The 16,943-nt window shown below is 42.6% G+C and overlaps 2 protein-coding genes across 2 annotated transcripts; one reads left to right on the top strand and one right to left on the bottom strand.

The window, feature by feature from the left end:
• Positions 1-3,188: 3,188 nt before the first annotated feature.
• Trim21 (tripartite motif containing 21) lies at positions 3,189-11,063 on the top strand. The gene is given in 7 exon segments (XM_076844023.2): positions 3,189-3,259; positions 4,247-4,698; positions 5,206-5,301; positions 6,344-6,574; positions 7,983-8,005; positions 8,645-8,745; positions 9,023-11,063. Coding segments are annotated over 6 exon segments (1,440 nt in total). The 5' UTR covers positions 3,189-3,259; positions 4,247-4,290; the 3' UTR covers positions 9,604-11,063.
• A 1,808-nt stretch (positions 11,064-12,871) lies between these two features.
• On the bottom strand, positions 12,872-13,816 carry LOC143391329 (olfactory receptor 52B4-like). The gene has a single exon (XM_076844024.2). It carries the CDS (start codon positions 13,814-13,816, stop codon positions 12,872-12,874), a length of 945 nt encoding a protein of 314 aa, XP_076700139.2.
• Positions 13,817-16,943: the final 3,127 nt, after the last annotated feature.

Here is a 16,943-nt window from a genome sequence, read left to right as displayed (position 1 = left end):
TAAGAGAGGGCATCCCTGTCTTGTTCCAAATTTTAGAGGGAATGCCTTCAGTTTTTCTCTTTAGAATGATGCTGGCCTAAGGCTTAGCATAGATAGCTTTTACAATGTTGAGGTACGTTCCTGTTATCCCTAGTTTTTCTAGTGTTTTGAACATAAAGGGGTGCTATGTTTTGTCAAATGCTTTTTCTGCATCTATCAAGATGATCATATGGTCCTCTTTAAGTCTATTGATGTGATGAATTACATTTATTGATTTCCATATGTTGAACCAATCTTGCATCCCGGGGATGAATCCCACTTGATCGTGGTGCACGATCTTTTTGATATGTTTTTGTATCTGATTTGTCAGAATTTTATTGAGGATTTTTGCATCTAGATTCATTAGATATATTAGTCTGAAGTTCTCTTTGAGGTCTCTTTGTCTGGTTTAGGAATCAGGGTGATATTGGCCTTGTAGAATGAATTTGGAAGTACTCCCTCTTTTTCTATTTCCTGAAACTGGAGTATTGAAATTTTTTCTTCTTTAAAGGTCTTGTAAAACTTGGCTGTATATCCATCCAGTCCTGGGCTTTTCTTGGTTGGTAATATTTTGATGGCTTCTTCTATTTCCTCACTTGATATTGGTCTGTTTAAGTTGTGTATATATTCCTGACTTGATATGGGTAGATTATGACTTAAGGAATTTATCAATGCCTTCACTATCTTCTATTTAATTAGAGTATAAGATTTCTTTCAAACTAATAACTCGCTTATGGAACACTTTCTTTTACTTCATTAACATGAGTCTAAGCCAGTTTGGAAATCCTAGTGAAAAAGGGAAAAGCCCTTGCACCAGAGATAGCAACCAGGTTCTAATAAACTGAAATCTGTAATTATCTCATCTTTGGTCTCCGTAAGTCACTACAGAAATGGGCAAGGTCAGACTACTTATACTGGCCAGAATGACTTATTCCTGTTACAAGAGCAACAGATAATGGGGCAAGGATGACTAAGTCTAAAACCCAAGGTATACACCGGAGAGATTCTCATTTTATTTAATAATAACAGCAATGTTCTGGGCAGGAACATTAAGGACACTGATCCTTCAGAAGTAAAGATGTGGGTCACTTAACTAGGAAAAGAACACTGAAGTACCACATTACTGTGAGTGGATGAGAGGACTTTAAGACCAAAGTTGCCACTCATTCTAAATTACCAAGGTGGGAAATGTAGCATCCAAGCATGTGTTAATGGATCTGTGTGCACACTATTGGACATGCCAAAACTATCCTGTGGTATGTGTATTAATCTTTATTTAGTAGATGAGTAAACTACTTAACTTTATTTAGTAGATTAAGTAGGCACCTAGCAGAATCAGTGCTGAATCCACGTCTGCTTTATTATGAGACCTAGCCCTCAGTGATGGCTTACTCATCTGCTGGAAACAACAAAGGGTCTGCCATGTTTAAAGCAGTCAATTTGAGTGTCTGCAAACTCAGTTTTTAAAAAAATCAAGGAAGAAGTGATCTGTATCTGTTTTATTCTGCTTTCTGAGAATATTTATGTTCCTGAAATTGAGTACAATCTGGAATTGTCACCTGATAGTCTTTCACAGAGAAAGAAAAACTTTTAAACAGAACTGGAAATTTCAAAGCATGAAGTATTTTTAGGTTTTCTATATCTTGAACTTTCCTTTATATTAGACATATTTCTTGGTCCCTTATAACTTAGTAAGTTTATATTGAAAGAAACTGAGAATTCCAGTCTCGCCACCCTTTTCTCCTCTACAGTTTATGTGCACTCATTGCTAGCTGCCTTGAAACTTCTACTCTCTCAGGGATGTTGCCAAAATGAGGCTCTTTCCTATACCTTCAGCTCTAGTGCTCTTATGCCTACTATGTCATCTCAAGCAAGTAGGTTCACTGTTCAGCCTCAGTGTGTCTCCTTGCAATGTGACTGTAAAAACCCCTAAATCACCAAATGGTTGTATAGCTTAAAAAACATAACCAGACACCTCAGTATTATATATGATAGCCAAAAGGTGGAAGCAAGCCCAGTGTCCATCTACAGATGAACGGATAAACTAAATGTATATATTAATTCAGTCACACTGACATGTGACAATAATGGATGAACATGGAGGACATCATGGTAAGTAAAGTAGCCATGATCCCACTTACATGAGTCATCTACAGTAGTCAAATTTACAGAGGCAGTAAGTCTAGGGGTAGTTGTAGGGGACTGGAGGAGTGTTTAAGGAGTAAAGAATTTCAGTTTGGGCTGATGAAAAAAGATCTGCAGGTGGACGATGGTGGTTACCCAACAATGAGTGTAATCAATGCCACTGACGTGTACATTTTAATGATTAAGATGGTAACTTTTATGTTCTATGTATCTTATCACAATAATGACCTGAGACTATCCCTAGTTCAGTGACAAGAAAACAGTTTTTGTTTTTTTTCAATAATTGCCAAGTCCGTTGCACTCATTGGAATGACACCTGCCTTGGGCTTCATGGAACAAATCTTCGTGGAACAAATCTCACCCCCAGATTTTAAAAGAATATCCGTTATGTGAAAAGGAATTTGTTTCTGGAAGACAGCAGATGATGGCAAACAAAAAATAGCGCCCTGCCTGGCCTCTGCATCCAGACCTCCTCAAGAGCAGCTCCCAGACGTGGACACAGCACCCAGGTGTGGGGTGAGGACCAGTGTCAAAGCAGCGACACTCCCATTTGTAGAGAAACTACACTTTAGTCAAAGGGGACACACGGCAGGGGGCGTGCCCTGCTGACTGCTCTGTGCCTTCCCTGGTCCCTGCTTCCCAGAAGCCAGAGGCAGCTGGCACCGCCCGCCTCCGCTTCGCTTTCTCCCCGCCCACATCCCCTCTCTCCTAACTCGTCGCCTCTCTCCTCCCCACACCCTTCAGTTCTCCGCTCCTCCCACTGCTCCTCCCACTGCTCCTCCCATTTCCTTTCAGGCTTGCCTCTGAGAGGAAACTGAAACTGAAATAGGGAGCCTCGGCCAACTGATCTGGTGAGTGGAGCCGGCTGACCCAAGGTACCCCCGCCCTGCAGAGGGGACCTCTCCCCCGTGCCAGGATTTGAAGAGCCCCTTCCAACCAGTGACCACCCTAGAGCACTTAGTCCTAGCACCTTTTGGACACAGTGCTGGCTCCCCCAAGCCCAGGGGTTCATCCCATGCTGGCCTGACTGGGAGGAAGCTGCGCTCTGAGTGACTTCAGAGTGGCCTGGAAGGGGCTCCCGCTGCCCTGGATGCAGGTATCTCAGCTGGGACAAGGGGATTGGTGAAGCTGGGAGGAATCAGCATTATAACTGAGCCCAGAGGGTGGCCCAGGGGAACCTGCATGAGACAACCCCCTCCCCCTGCCGAAGTCCCCCTTCTGGGGGTTGAGGGGCAGCCCGTTTAGAATGTTCACCTAGAGGAAGTGGAGTCAGGTTCTAAGTTTGGAACAGCTGAGAGATCCCAGGGAGTGCTGTGTATGTGTCTGTCTGTACCCGTGCTGTGTATGTGTCTGTACGCATATGTTTCCTTGAATGCACATGTATACATACATATATTCAAAACATCTGTGTATATAATACACATTTACATTTGTTTTGACATATGCAATCATACATCCCTTAATGTACTATTAACTGATTTCACTGTTATGCAAGCATCAGAGTGTACTTACAGAGTGTACTTACACAAACCTAGATAATGGAGCCTATTACACACCTGGGCTATATGAGATAAACTATTGTTGTATCATCGTGCAGTCCATCACTGACCAGTATGTCATGTGGTGCATGACTGTATGTCACCCAACTCCTGCCATTATTTTATAGATTAATGAAGACCAGGTGTAAAACATAAATCACCTCTGGAGTGTGGAAGGTACATGGTAAATGGTCACTATTATAATTAGCTTATTATTGACATGATGGCTTGGTGGCATGAGATGGGAGAATGTAGATGGGAAAAGACTGGGCACTGAGGATTTAAACAGGGATGGGCATGATGAAAGTATCACTCATCATGTATAATTCAACAGCTTTACTCTAAGGTTCCCACCAATCTTCTCTACTTCTTCTTGGTGACTTGACTTCCTCCTCTGACTGGATCAATAGGCCAGACTATAGAGAGGTCCTTGCTGGTCAGTTTGATAAATTCTTATTTTCACTCCTCCAGTTCATTCTCATGTCTTCCTCTGTTTTTCTCATTCAAACCTCATCTTCTCTTTTCCCTTATTCTCTACCCATAAGCCTACCCAAAGTCTTCAGTTCTGCTTAAGAGGGACATCACCACTATGGCCTCGGCAATACCCCTGGAAATGATGTGGGAAGAGGTCACATGCGCTATCTGCCTCGATCCCATGGTGGATCCTGTGAACATCGAATGTGGCCACAGCTTCTGCCAAGAATGCATCTCTCAGGTTGGGAAAGACGGAGGCAGTGTCTGTCCTGTGTGCCGGCGGCACTTTATGCTCAGGCACCTCAGGCCCAACCGGCAGCTAGCCAACATGGTGGAAAACCTTCGACGAATAGGCCAAGATGCCAAGAAAGACACACAGGTAGCGCGTTGTGCTGTGCATGGAGAGAAACTTCATCTATTCTGTGAGAAAGATGGGCAGGCCCTTTGCTGGGTGTGTGCCCAATCCAAGAAACACCGTGACCACACCATGGTCCCTATTGAGGAGGCTGCTCAGGAATACCAGGTAAGACCTTATAGCACAAACACTGGAATCACTGGAGAAGATGGGCCCTGATGAGTGTGTGTTCCCTGGAGCAGCAGAAAGAAAAAAGCTACCTCTGGAGTTGAAGTTGGGGGAAAAGGAGGAATACTTCTTTCCTTCCCTGTCTAAGGGGAAATTGCAGGTTACATACAACCACCTCACTCCCAAGGGTAGGGGATCTGCTATGGGAAAATACTTCAAAGATCATGTTTCCTCTTGGCCTCCTGGTTAATTAGAAATGAGTAATACCCCCATCCTGCCACCCCATTAGAAGAGCTCTGTTTCATAAGATGTATTAGGCTTTTGCCAAAGTAAAATTTTGGAATAGGAATTCTTTAGATGGGAATTCCTGTGGCAGTCAGTCTCTAGTCCTCCCTCCTTCTTTGTACTTAGCCTTTTTCTAAGAACCAATATGATCTTGCCCCAATCCACACCCCTCATCCTACTTTTTGGTCTGGTGAGGGATTAACCTGCTATCCTTCTCCACAGGAGAAGCTCCAAAAGGCATTAGAGAAACTGAGAAAAAAGCAGGAGTTGACCGAGAAGCTGGAAGTGGATCTTGCAATGAAGAGAGCAGACTGGAAGGCAAGAGTTAAAGTCTGGGAAGGACCCAGGTTCTTGAACTTGTGGAATCTTAACTAGCTATACCTTTGAGGAGGAATGGAGTTGGTATATCTCACTCTATGAATGGTCTACCTCCTAAGTCTCTGTATAGAGAGGAATAAAAAGGATGGGGGCTTTTTAACAGGCACAAAGATTGAGCATCACTGGAGAAGGTACTGAAAGGCTCAAACTGAACTATTCTGAGCCCATTTTCAGGGGATTACAGCATCAGCATTTCGGTGTCTGTGACAGTTATCCTAAGAAACCAGCTGTGAGGCCATTTTAGTAAATGGCAGGGGCTATGAAGACAGACTGAAGGAGTCCATCAAGGTCAGAGGCAGGAAAAAACAGTCTGACCAGATAGTTGCTTGACCGTATCCAGGTCTCTGGCCCAAAGTATAATGGAGAATGGAGAACTAAAGCCTATTCCAAAATGGTGATTTTTTTTTTTTTTTTTTTTTTTTCTAGAAGAGGTAGGGAGTGTCCAGGATTAGAGGGCTATGGAAGGATCTCAGTACATATACCCTTTTGCCACTTATACCCTGACAGTGGTAAAAGAGTATATTCTCTGTTATTGGTTGGCCCTCTAGTCTCTAGCAGGAAAGGGCAATCCAAGAATATCCCAAAGCCACCCTTTCCCTGGAATTTAGGAATGGTATTGTGATCCTGTCTTTGTGAAGTTGTCATGAGTGAGAGCAGGTTTTACTCTATAACTCCTTGAGATGCAAAGGACAAATGGACTTTCAACTGCATTTTGGAAGTAAGGTTGAGAAGTATCTGCTGATGCCATATGTTGATGTGGCTGTGATTGTAGGATAGCTAGAATGTGCCCCAACCACTACCAATGCTAGTTCCAGAAGCTTCATACACTTGCCTACCAAAGTCCCCAGAAAATTGTGTGTGTGTGAGTTCTCAGACATAACCAGATTGTTGAGTCTTCAAGAGACAGAAATAGGCAACAACACCTCCATCCCCAAAGCTTGGGAAATTTTCATAGAAACCATCTCTTTCTCTTCACATACAGAGGCAGGTTGAGACACACAAATCAAGGATTCATGCAGAGTTTATGCAGCAGAAAATCTTCCTGGATGAAGAAGAACAGAGGCAGATGCAGAAGCTGGAGAAGGATGAGATGGAACAACTTAGAATCCTGGGGGAGACGGAAGCTGAACTGGCCCGGCAAAGCCAGGCCCTGCAAGAGCTGATCTCGGAGCTGGAGTGGAAGAGTCGGGGCACAGCACTGGAGCTCCTGCAGGTGAGTTGGGAAGAAGGGTTTTAGGAGTGATTGAGGGGGAAAAAATTGATTAAAAACCTCCTCATGGATAGATATTTAATAAATACAACTAAAAAAAATGAACTGAAACTTAAGAGACAGTGGCTCCTGCTCTGCCACCAATTCTCTCCACAACTCTAGCTTAAGCCCCTTTTCTTTTCTAGACCTGTCGTCTCTATTTTTGATACCAGTGGACTAAATAACGATAGTTCTCCTAATGTTACTCATAAGCACATCATCTGTACACTCTCTGCTATTTCTATGGACTAAATGATCTTAATGTTACTTTTCTTTAAATTGCCTCACTTTTTCATGAATATCTTTAGTTTTAAAAGATTTTTTTCTAGAACAATAGTAGCCAATTTTCATGTATTAATAACTACAAATTCTTACAGTACATATGACTTGCCAAACTTTGTGGGTGATCCTACTTTCCATTTCATAAATAAGACATCTAAGAAATAGGCACCAACACCTCCATGTTAAGAGATGTTAATCAGACTAAATCAAATGATTTACCGAAGTTCACTGAAGTAGTAAAAGTAAAGATTAACTTTGCTTTTTTTTTTTTTTTTTTTTTTTTTTTTTAAATGTATGTCCTGCTTAAAATCATCTCACCAATGGGTTATGTTGTCCTCACTTTGGAAAACAAAGTGGTATCAGAAGTCCCTCTGCTCTAATGTTCTATGGTTCTTTTCCCACACCTTTCCAGTCAGATGTGGTCATGAAAATAGTCCTGTTTTTTGTTGTTCTTGTTTTAAAGACAGAGCCACTGTCTGATTTACATTGGCTTGACTTGACAGGCTGTCTTCTGCCCAACACTGAACTGGACTTCCTGATGCCCTTTGGACTGGGCCTAGGAGCGAGCCAGTTCCCATGTGAGGGCCTCCAGCCCTGCAATCTAATATGCTCAGTTGATTGGACAACATTACCCACAGCACAGGACACAGCATTAACTAAACCTTCTCCAAACAACTCGGCCCACAAGTAAAAGGGTGCTGTTTCTGGGCATCCTTCCTGAGCCTCTTTCTCCGTGACTGTCTCTGGGTTTTACTCGGGCTGTACTATTTTCCCTCTTCCATCTTCCTTCCTCCCCCCAACCCCCTCTAAGAATCTGATCTTTCTAATTTGTTTTCTGAATCGGAGTCCTTAAACTGAGGATCCTTCCCTGGCTGTAGGATACACCTATGCTGGGTTTCTGGTTACCCCACAAGCATCCCCACATTCTTTCTGCTACAAGCTGGTCAGAGTCATCATTTGGGCCTTGGACCAGAGGACCAGGGCTAAGCAGATCCCCAGGGATCACAGGGTGATACCACCTTACGACAGTACTAAAACTCTACATTTGAGCCTGAAACTCCAAAACTTACACTGTCTCTTTTCTCCTCAGGAGGTGAAAGTTGTCCTGGAAAGGTAAGGAGAAATTTTCTCCCCAAAAGAATGGGTGGCAGGAAGCGCATATCTATTGATTGATGGGAAAAATTACAGGGCATGCATTTCTACACATGCCTCCCAAATCTCAAAGACCTGACCCTCTATAAAATATTTTCTGGTCTCAGAAAGCTAATAAATGGACACCTCAATTGGTAAATTGTCCAAAGTAATCAGACTATCGCATTGTCATACAGTAAAGCCCCAACAAACAAGGATGTTCTGGGAAGTTCTGAATCCACAGCCTGCTGGAACTTAATTTCTATATGTGATATAACCAGTTGCAAACCTCTCAGAATGAGCCATGAGTAAGACCCACAGCATGGGCAAGATTCCTCAAGGTTCATTAGAGAAGTGATTCAGCCTATATCACATACCTTGCCTGTAAAATGAAACAGAACACACTTGTGTGTTGACCTTGGGCTTGGAGAAGAACTGTAGAATACCCACAGTCTGCAGAGGTTCATGGACCAAGGAACTCTTTGATAGAAATTAAACACCATATTCTTTCTTTCTTTTTTTTTTTTTTTCTCTCACCTGGACACTAGAACACGAGGTGTTTATAAGTTTCATTAGGATCTAGGATAGAAGTGGAAGACAGATGTCGAATTCTTTCCCCAGGAGTGAGTCCTAGAACCTGAAGAAGCTGGACATTGACTCCCCAGACCTAAGAAGTACCTGTCATGTGCCAGGACTAAAGAAAATGCTGAGGACCTATGGAGGTGAGGTGACCTCTAGGAGTTGCTAGGCTAGAGCAAAAGGGAATAATGGGAGGGCAGAGGATCGCGGGGTCAAGAAGGAGAGGTGGCAGGTTAGAGTACATGGGGAAGAGTTAGAGAAGGTTCCTTCAGATTCAGGATAAGGCTGGAGTTGGCCGGGTGTCATTTCATCATATGATGTTCAGGGTCACCCCATCAGTGGGGAGTGTCTCCCCATGAGGAGCACAGGATTACTGACACTGCCCCTTTAACACACAAGACCTATGTCCTCTTTCTGTAGTATACATCACTCTGGATCAAGACACAGCCAATCCATGGCTCATCCTTTCAGAGGACAGGAGACGAGTGAGACTTGGAAACACCCGACAGGATGTACCAGAAAATGAAGAGAGATTTGATAATTACCCTATAGTCCTCGGTGCCCAGAGCTTCAACTCTGGAAAACACTACTGGGAGGTAGATGTGACAGGAAAGGAGGCCTGGGACCTGGGGGTCTGCAGAAACTCTGTACGGAGGAAGGGGCGATTTTTGGTCGATACTGAGAATGGTTTCTGGACAATTTGGTTGTGGAACAAAGAAAAGTATGAGGCTGGCACTTGTCCCCAGACTACTCCCCTCCATCTTCAGGTGCCTCCATGCCAAGTTGGGATTTTTTTGAATTATGAGGATGGCATCGTCTCCTTCTATAACATCACTGATCACGGCTCCCTCATCTACACCTTCTCTGAATGTGCCTTCACGGAACCCCTGCGGCCCTTCTTCAACCCTGGTTTCAATGATGGAGGAGGAAATGCAGGCCCTCTGGCCCTCTGTCCACTGAAAACGGGATGGTCAGAATCGGGTGTCCCTTCTCAGCCATGAACCCTGCCTTTATCCCATGAACTCTGAACTATCTTGTCTCTGCATAGGTGTCAGGGTGTCGGCAAGCAGGCTTTAGCAGGGAGATCACTAAAAGCCAAATGACCTTTGATATCAATATTCCTGCCCTAGATTCCTTTAGGATGCCCTCAAGTGAAGGTAATTCCTCATATCTGACTCAAACTCGACCAAAAACCGTGTTTCTGCCTCCTTTATGTGACTTGTATAACAATCTCTTTCTAGGCTATTGCCTTTGGCCTGTCTTTTTCATGGTTTGGAAAAGAGCTTCCTAAATACATTGTGCTTTCAGTCTCCAATTTACTCATTGTTTCTTAAACCCCAAATGTTGAGGTTCCCTACTGTGCTGGGGATTGAACCTGGGACCTAGTGCATGCTAGGCAAGCACTCTACCACTGAGCCACAATCCACAGACTTAAACCCCAAATATTTGAACAGTTCTAAACATGATTAATGTTGGTGGTTTTTTGGGTTTTTTAGCATTGTACAAGGTTTGTGGGTTTTGGTTTTTTTGGTTTTTTTTTTTTTTTTTTTGGTTTTTTTTTTTTTATACATTCCTTGCTGCTCTGCCATTGCAACTTATTTTTTAAATGGACCTTTCTTTCTCTTCTCTCCCTGCTCCTCCCTAGTCTTGGGGAAGCAGGATTACCTTTCTTCCCCAATGTAACCAGATTTATCTGTCCTTGAGTACACACCCACCGTAGGAACAAAGTAACCCAGACTTTGGGGATGGTACCACAAAATCGGAAGTGACTCTTCCAAATTAACAAGTGAGTTGCAACTCTGGCAGAACACGGGGAATGTGGTCTCTGAATTGCCTCTTTAAAAGCCCCCTTGTTCCTGCTGATGGGCAGAATCACTGCCTTTGGGACAGAAGTCCCCTGTGTATCTCCTTTGCTCAAAACTTTGTCCTTATTATTGAATTGCCACAGGGGACAAGAACTGAGCTCTCAGCAAAAACACCCTCTGTCCATGTTCTCATATTTTTACTAGTGATAACATCAAGGTTCCTGGAACACTGTTCATATAGTCCAGCCTGGAACATAACCCTATTATGATTTGGATAGGGAGTATTCCCCCCAAAGTTATGTCATCCAATGAAGCCCTGTTCGGGGGTAAAATGATTAGATTATGAGAGCTATGACCCAATCGGTGACTGATTCATTAAATATATTAACAGTTTGAAAGGATTGCTGTACTAGATGGTAACTACAAGCAGGTGGGATGTGGCTGGAGGCAATAGATCACAGTAAGCCCTTGGAGATTATCTCTTCACCCTGGCTCTTTGCTTTATCTGGGTTGTGGGGGGTTTTTGTTTGCTTTGGTTTTTTATGGTTGCCACTATCATATGATGAGCTGCTTTCCTCTACCCCACCCCTCTACCATGATGTTCTGCCTCACTTTAGGCCCAAAGAAATGGATTTAATCAACCATGGATTGAACTTCTGAAACTGAACCCAAATAAACTTTTCCTCCAAGTTGTTCTTGTCAGGTATTTTTGTCACAGGAACAAAATGCTGATGAACATGCACCCCTGATTTCATTGTTCTTCCCAGAAAAATGGCAAACTCCTACTCTCCCTAGAACATCCAGTTTTATCACCCCACTCTCAAATTCCCCTTTCTTTAGGCAAGTATTTCTGGTTTACATAGAATAAGTGTTTCTAACACATAGCAGAGAAGGGTGGCTGTGGCCACATCTCCAATTATGAGGAAGTAGTTTTGAGCCTGGAGAAATGTGTCTGTCAGCATGCATTCCAGGTCAGCAGGTGACACACAGAACCAAGGAGAAAGAACAAGTTTGTCTTCCAGATTCTCCTAAAAAGATACTTCTGAGGATGAAATATCCCATCATCCAAGGTGAGGAGAGAATTTGCTTTTATTTTCCCCTCCATGCAAATAGTGATGGTGAAATGAGTTTCATCTCCTTCCTGTTGTGACCAGTTTACCTCATCTCAAAGTCCTTCCCCTAGCCCCACATCTCCAACTTGAATGGTTTGATGGTGGAAAGCAGTGTGTGAAAGGGCATAAAAAAGAAATCCAAACCATGGATTCGGCCACTAACAAGCTCTCTCAAATATGTGCAGCTCAGGCCTGTGTGTCTGGAGCAGGAGTCTCCCTATGAGAGGACAGAATAGGCACAGTTGCAGTGACCAACACTGCATTTCTGTGGAGAGGGCATAGCATCCGACAGCCTCAGCAGAAAGAGATCCAGGAGGGCAGTGTGGTTTCTGGGCTCAGAAGTAGGAGGTGGGACATAGACTCTGTCTAGAGTATCATAAGTATGTTGAGACAACTTCCTCCTTTTCCTCCTCCTTGCTTTCTCAAACCCAGAGCATCCTTTGTCATCTGTCTCCTCTCTTCCTCTCTGATAGAAGAGACTATTCTGCCTGTTCTCACCTCTTCCTTTCCTCCAGATTCAAGACGACTTGGATGATTCTGCCCCATCCCGCTCGCCTCACCCCTCTCCCTTGGAATTCCAACCCCTCAGTCCTGTTGTAACCCATTTTGTCCCCAAAGATTGGGCCCATTTTACCTTTCAGAATTGTGGAACCAATAAGATGGATTGAACAGTGAAAGAGACTTTTAATTCATGAATGATAGAAGTGAGAGAAACTCACGAATCAACTTTCCACCCCTTGGGGACTAAAAGCAGAACAGAGAAGAAAAGTTTTAAATGTATCCACAATTTACCCTGTGTTATGTAGAGTCAGGATCCTATTTACACTTAGTTCTCTCACACCCTTATGATAAAGCTACAATTGGGACATAATCAAGACATTTGGGGATTATGGAAATCCCCATATCAAATTCAAATAATATTTTAAGTGATATTAAATGTGTGTATATGATTAATATAGGTTCTGTCTAGATGGGTTTTTTTTTTGTGTGTGTGTGTGTGATGCCCTTGGATAAGTAAATTACAGATAGTTCTGTTTAATTTGGTTAGTTTGGTTTTTATTTGCCTCTTTTTCTGTTACCGCTAAGCACATGCTAAGACTCTGAAAGAATAATGAAATGTTTGACCTTGGGAAAATTACTTATCACCAGTGAAGTCAGAATTCAAACCAAGTCTGATCCAAAAGCTCATGTTCTTTCCTAAACAATACCCTTCTCCAGTTCACATGGCAATCTGATTCACTTTGAGTCACTTTGCTGTTAGTGGAACTCTCAAGTCATAAGCCTCTACAGAGTAGGCACAAAAAAAGAGAGGGTCTAACATTAGTAAATATACCACCCAATCAAACTCGGCATCACTTCCACTGTAATGACAAAGTACTGAGCACACGCTCTCGAATCTGCCTAGTCTTGATCCCATAAATAATGGGATTCATCATGGGAGGGGCCAACATGCAGACATTGGCCAGAAGAATGTGGGTATGGAGAGGAACGTGGTGCCCAAACCTCTGGGTAATTATAGTAAAAATTCCAGGCAAGTAAAACATGGAAATGACCCCAAGGTGGGAACCACATGTGCCTAGAGCCTTTTGCCAAGCTCTTCTGGAAGGAAGGTGGAAGACTGCATAAAGGATGAGGCTGTAGGAAACTAAGATGAGCAAGGCATCTAGCACCACAGTGGAGAGGAGGACAGACAAGCCGTACCAAACATTGACACGGATATCAGCACATGCAAACTTGGCCACAGCCATGTGCTCACAGTAGGTATGCGGCAACCGATTGCTACGGCAGAAAGGCAGTCTCTTCACCAGGAACACATCCGGGAGTATCACGCAGAAGCTTCTCAAGGCCACAGCCAGGCCAATCCTTGTGATTACTGCATGGCTGAGCACTGTGCTATAGTGCAGGGGGTCACAGATGGCCACATAGCGATCAAATGCCATTGCCAACAAAATGCCTGATTCAGCAATGAAAGTTGCATGGATGAAGAAGATTTGGGTGACACAACCATCAAGGGAGATTTCCCCAGCATGAAACCAGAATATGGCCAGGGCCTTGGGCACAGTGGTCGTGGACAGGATGAGGTCAGCCGTAGCCAACATGCAGAGGAACAGGTACATGGGTTCATGGAGGCTGTGTTCCGTCATGACGACGAGGATGAGGAGGCTATTCCCAAGTAGGGAAACAAGGTAGGAAAGAAAGAAGGGGAGAGAGATCCATGTGTGTTGATCTTCCAGGCCGGGGATGCCCAGCAGAATGAAGAGCGAGTGGCTGGTATCATTGTAGTTGAAGGTTGCCATACCTACAGCAGGTCACCAGTGTGTTGGTGTGTAGGATTTGGTAGTTACTCTTCTCTCTCCCCAAAAAGCTGAATGGGATTGAAATAGGGGAGGAGAGAACAGATCATTTTTCATTGGGAAAAGCAATGAAAAGCCTGCTGGTCAGGGATTGCAGAGATGTGGAAGAAAATTCCTTGCCATACTATTTTCTAGCTATGTATCTCGATAAATCACTTCTGAGCTCTGGGTCTCTCTTACCTTAACTACAGTCAGGAGAGGAGGAAGTAGATCAACTTTAAGACAGGCCACCCTGCTCAGAAATGCCACAGATCTTAGTCTTAAATTTTTACAAACAGTTAAGAGCTATGAACAATGAGCATGGTAATTTTCACTTTGAATTCCAGAGTTTGATGTTTCTTAAAAGGAAAATGGTAATGAGTTGCCTATCAATTTAACAAGCCCCACTGAGCACCTACTGTGTGCCAGGCATGGCTGCTTGGGGGCATACTTAGAGGGAGACAGTAATTAAGCAAAATACCTGTCTACATAATTTTACAATGTAGGGGAAAAGCTAAACTCAGGAAGCTATGGTAAGTTCAGGAGTCCAGAAAAAGCCTTTCTAAAGGTGCTCCCTGAGTTTCACCTTGAAGAATAAGTAAAAGTTTGCTAAGTAAAGAGAGGTGATGAGGGAATAACTTGAATAAAATCATAGACATGTGAAAGGGCATGGGGTTTGGAGGAAAATTATAATGGCTCAAAGATAACAGCAAAGCAGACATGGTAGAAAATGACTCTGGAGAGTGAAGTCGAAACCAAATCATTGAGGACTTTGAGTACTTCTCTCATGGCTTTAGAATTTATGATGAAGTGATAAGAGAGACTGAAGGATTTGTAGTGTTAAAAGGAAAATTATGAAAACATTGAAAGTGTTTCAAAATGAAATCAAGGCCATTGAGGGAGCAGGACTTACATACATCTGAAGCTGCCACCTGGAATGTGACTTTGGTCACCTTCACCTTTTAACTGCAGGCAACTAGAAGAACTAGGTTATTACATTGTCATGCACACAAAAAGATTTTCAGACTCTTGTTTTCTGGAACTCCCATTGTACATCTTCTTATTTTCCATTGGTCACTAGTCCCTGTTCTTTCTCCACATTTCCATAGATGTTTCCTACAAAGGAAGTTTTGCATCTTTTTTATTGATTTTTTTTTTTAATAAATGAAAGCAGAATGAGTTTTGCATCTTTATAATCAGCACTGCTTGCCCCTAGAACTCCCACTTTCCCTGCCGCCTTTGAACACTGATTGAGAGCTATCTGAATCTGTACTTCCCAAATTGCAATTTCTAAGACTCCAAACAAAGTTCTTTTGTTTTTACAGTTTCTGAGTATAACTTGATTGACAAGAATGAGGGAATGGCGTGAGGAAGTTTGGTTTCTGGTAGCTCTCTTGCAGTATGGTGTGAAATGGATGGGGAAGGGAGGACTTCATTAAGTAGAGATACTATGCTTTAGGTGCATTATCTCTGTCACCACAGCCTGAGATAACTGTAGTCATTTTCCTATTTTACTGATAGGAGAACAAGCAGGACTGAGAGAACTTAAGAAGTACCCCCACCCAAGGTCACCAGACTTGACAAATAATGGGCCTGGAATTTGGATCCCCAGAGTAAACTTGAATCAATTCCTCTCTGCCCTACTTCTCCCTGCTCCTACTCATCAGGTGGTTGTAACTCCCTGACTCCTGGTTTTCAAGAAGAAAAATAAAGTCATTTGTTGTTAATTTCCTCGTGCTGCTTGTTCTGCCACTACAAATCTATCTATAGTCACATCATCTTTTCCAAATGTTCAATATCTCTAGTAACTAGATAAATGCAAATCAAAACTACACTGAAGGGCTGGGGATATAGCTCAGTTGCTAGAGTGCTTGCCTCACATGCCCAAGACCCTTGGTTCAATTCCTAGCACCACACAGATTCCATCTCACTCCAGTCAGAATGGCAATCATCAAGAATACAAGCAACAATAAAAGTTGGCAAGGATGTGGGGGGAAAGGCACACTCATACATTGCTGGTGGGACTGCAAATTGGTGCAACCATTATGGAAAGCAGTATGGAGATTCCTCAGAAAACTTGGAATGGAACCACAATTTGACCCAGTTATTCTACTCCTAGGTTTATACCAAAAGGACTTAAAGTTGGCATACAACAGAGACTACACGACCTGTGTAATTCTACATCATGTTCAACCAGACAAATGGGAAGTTATACTCTGTTTATGTTTGTGTCCAAATGCATTCTACTGTCATGTATAACTAATTAGAACAAATTTTTGAAAATTATCTTTCCCCTCTTCCTCCTGTTTAAGGCTAAACCCATCTGTATACTGAACCCCAGCCCTGTCTTCTCTTTACTTACCTCTCCCCATTAATCCATCACTCTCTAGTAATTTCAACTTCTCCCTCTCTGGTGACTCCTGATCCTGGCCTGTAAATATATTTAACTGTCCAGTTCCCCTTCACCTCAGTTTTACAAAAGGAGGAATCTGCTTTCTTCATCCATCTTCTTCCCTCCCTCTTAATATTCACACATTGCCATTATACTTAAAACCCCCAATATACTACTAAAACTTCCCTCTCTAAAATCATTTATTACACCACAATTACCAAATCTAAATCACTTTTCATCTTATTTGTAATCTCCAATTTCTGTTATAACTTCTAAATTTTATAATAGCAACCATTACATACCTAAGTATTAGACATATTTCTTATTTCTAATCCTCATGTCAAATTATGAAACTGAAATTATTACTAGCTTACAAGTGAAGAAACTAACATATATAATTTCTCCAAACAACTTATTGATAGCCAGGCTGATATCTGAATCCAAGACTCTCCGGGCCAAATCTTCCATTTGTTTTTAAAATCTTCCTTTTGTTATTCTGATTACCCTAAAATACATTTGTTGTTGTTGTTGTTTTGTTTTGGTTTTTGTTCTTTGGTTTTTGGTTTTTGGTTTTTGGTTTATACCTCAACCCCTTCCAGTTCTACTTTTTATGCTATAACTTCTGAAAATCTAAGACACTGTAGCCTAGGAAAAATGAGGTGAGCTTTAGAATCAGACCTGGGTTCAATTCCAGCTCTA

Source organism: Callospermophilus lateralis, chromosome 2, assembly GCF_048772815.1.
Source record: "Callospermophilus lateralis isolate mCalLat2 chromosome 2, mCalLat2.hap1, whole genome shotgun sequence".
In the NCBI taxonomy this organism is placed as follows: Eukaryota; Metazoa; Chordata; class Mammalia; order Rodentia; family Sciuridae; genus Callospermophilus; species Callospermophilus lateralis.
The sequence above is the reverse complement of the archived record's forward strand: the minus strand, read 5'-3'. Positions and strand labels throughout refer to the sequence as shown.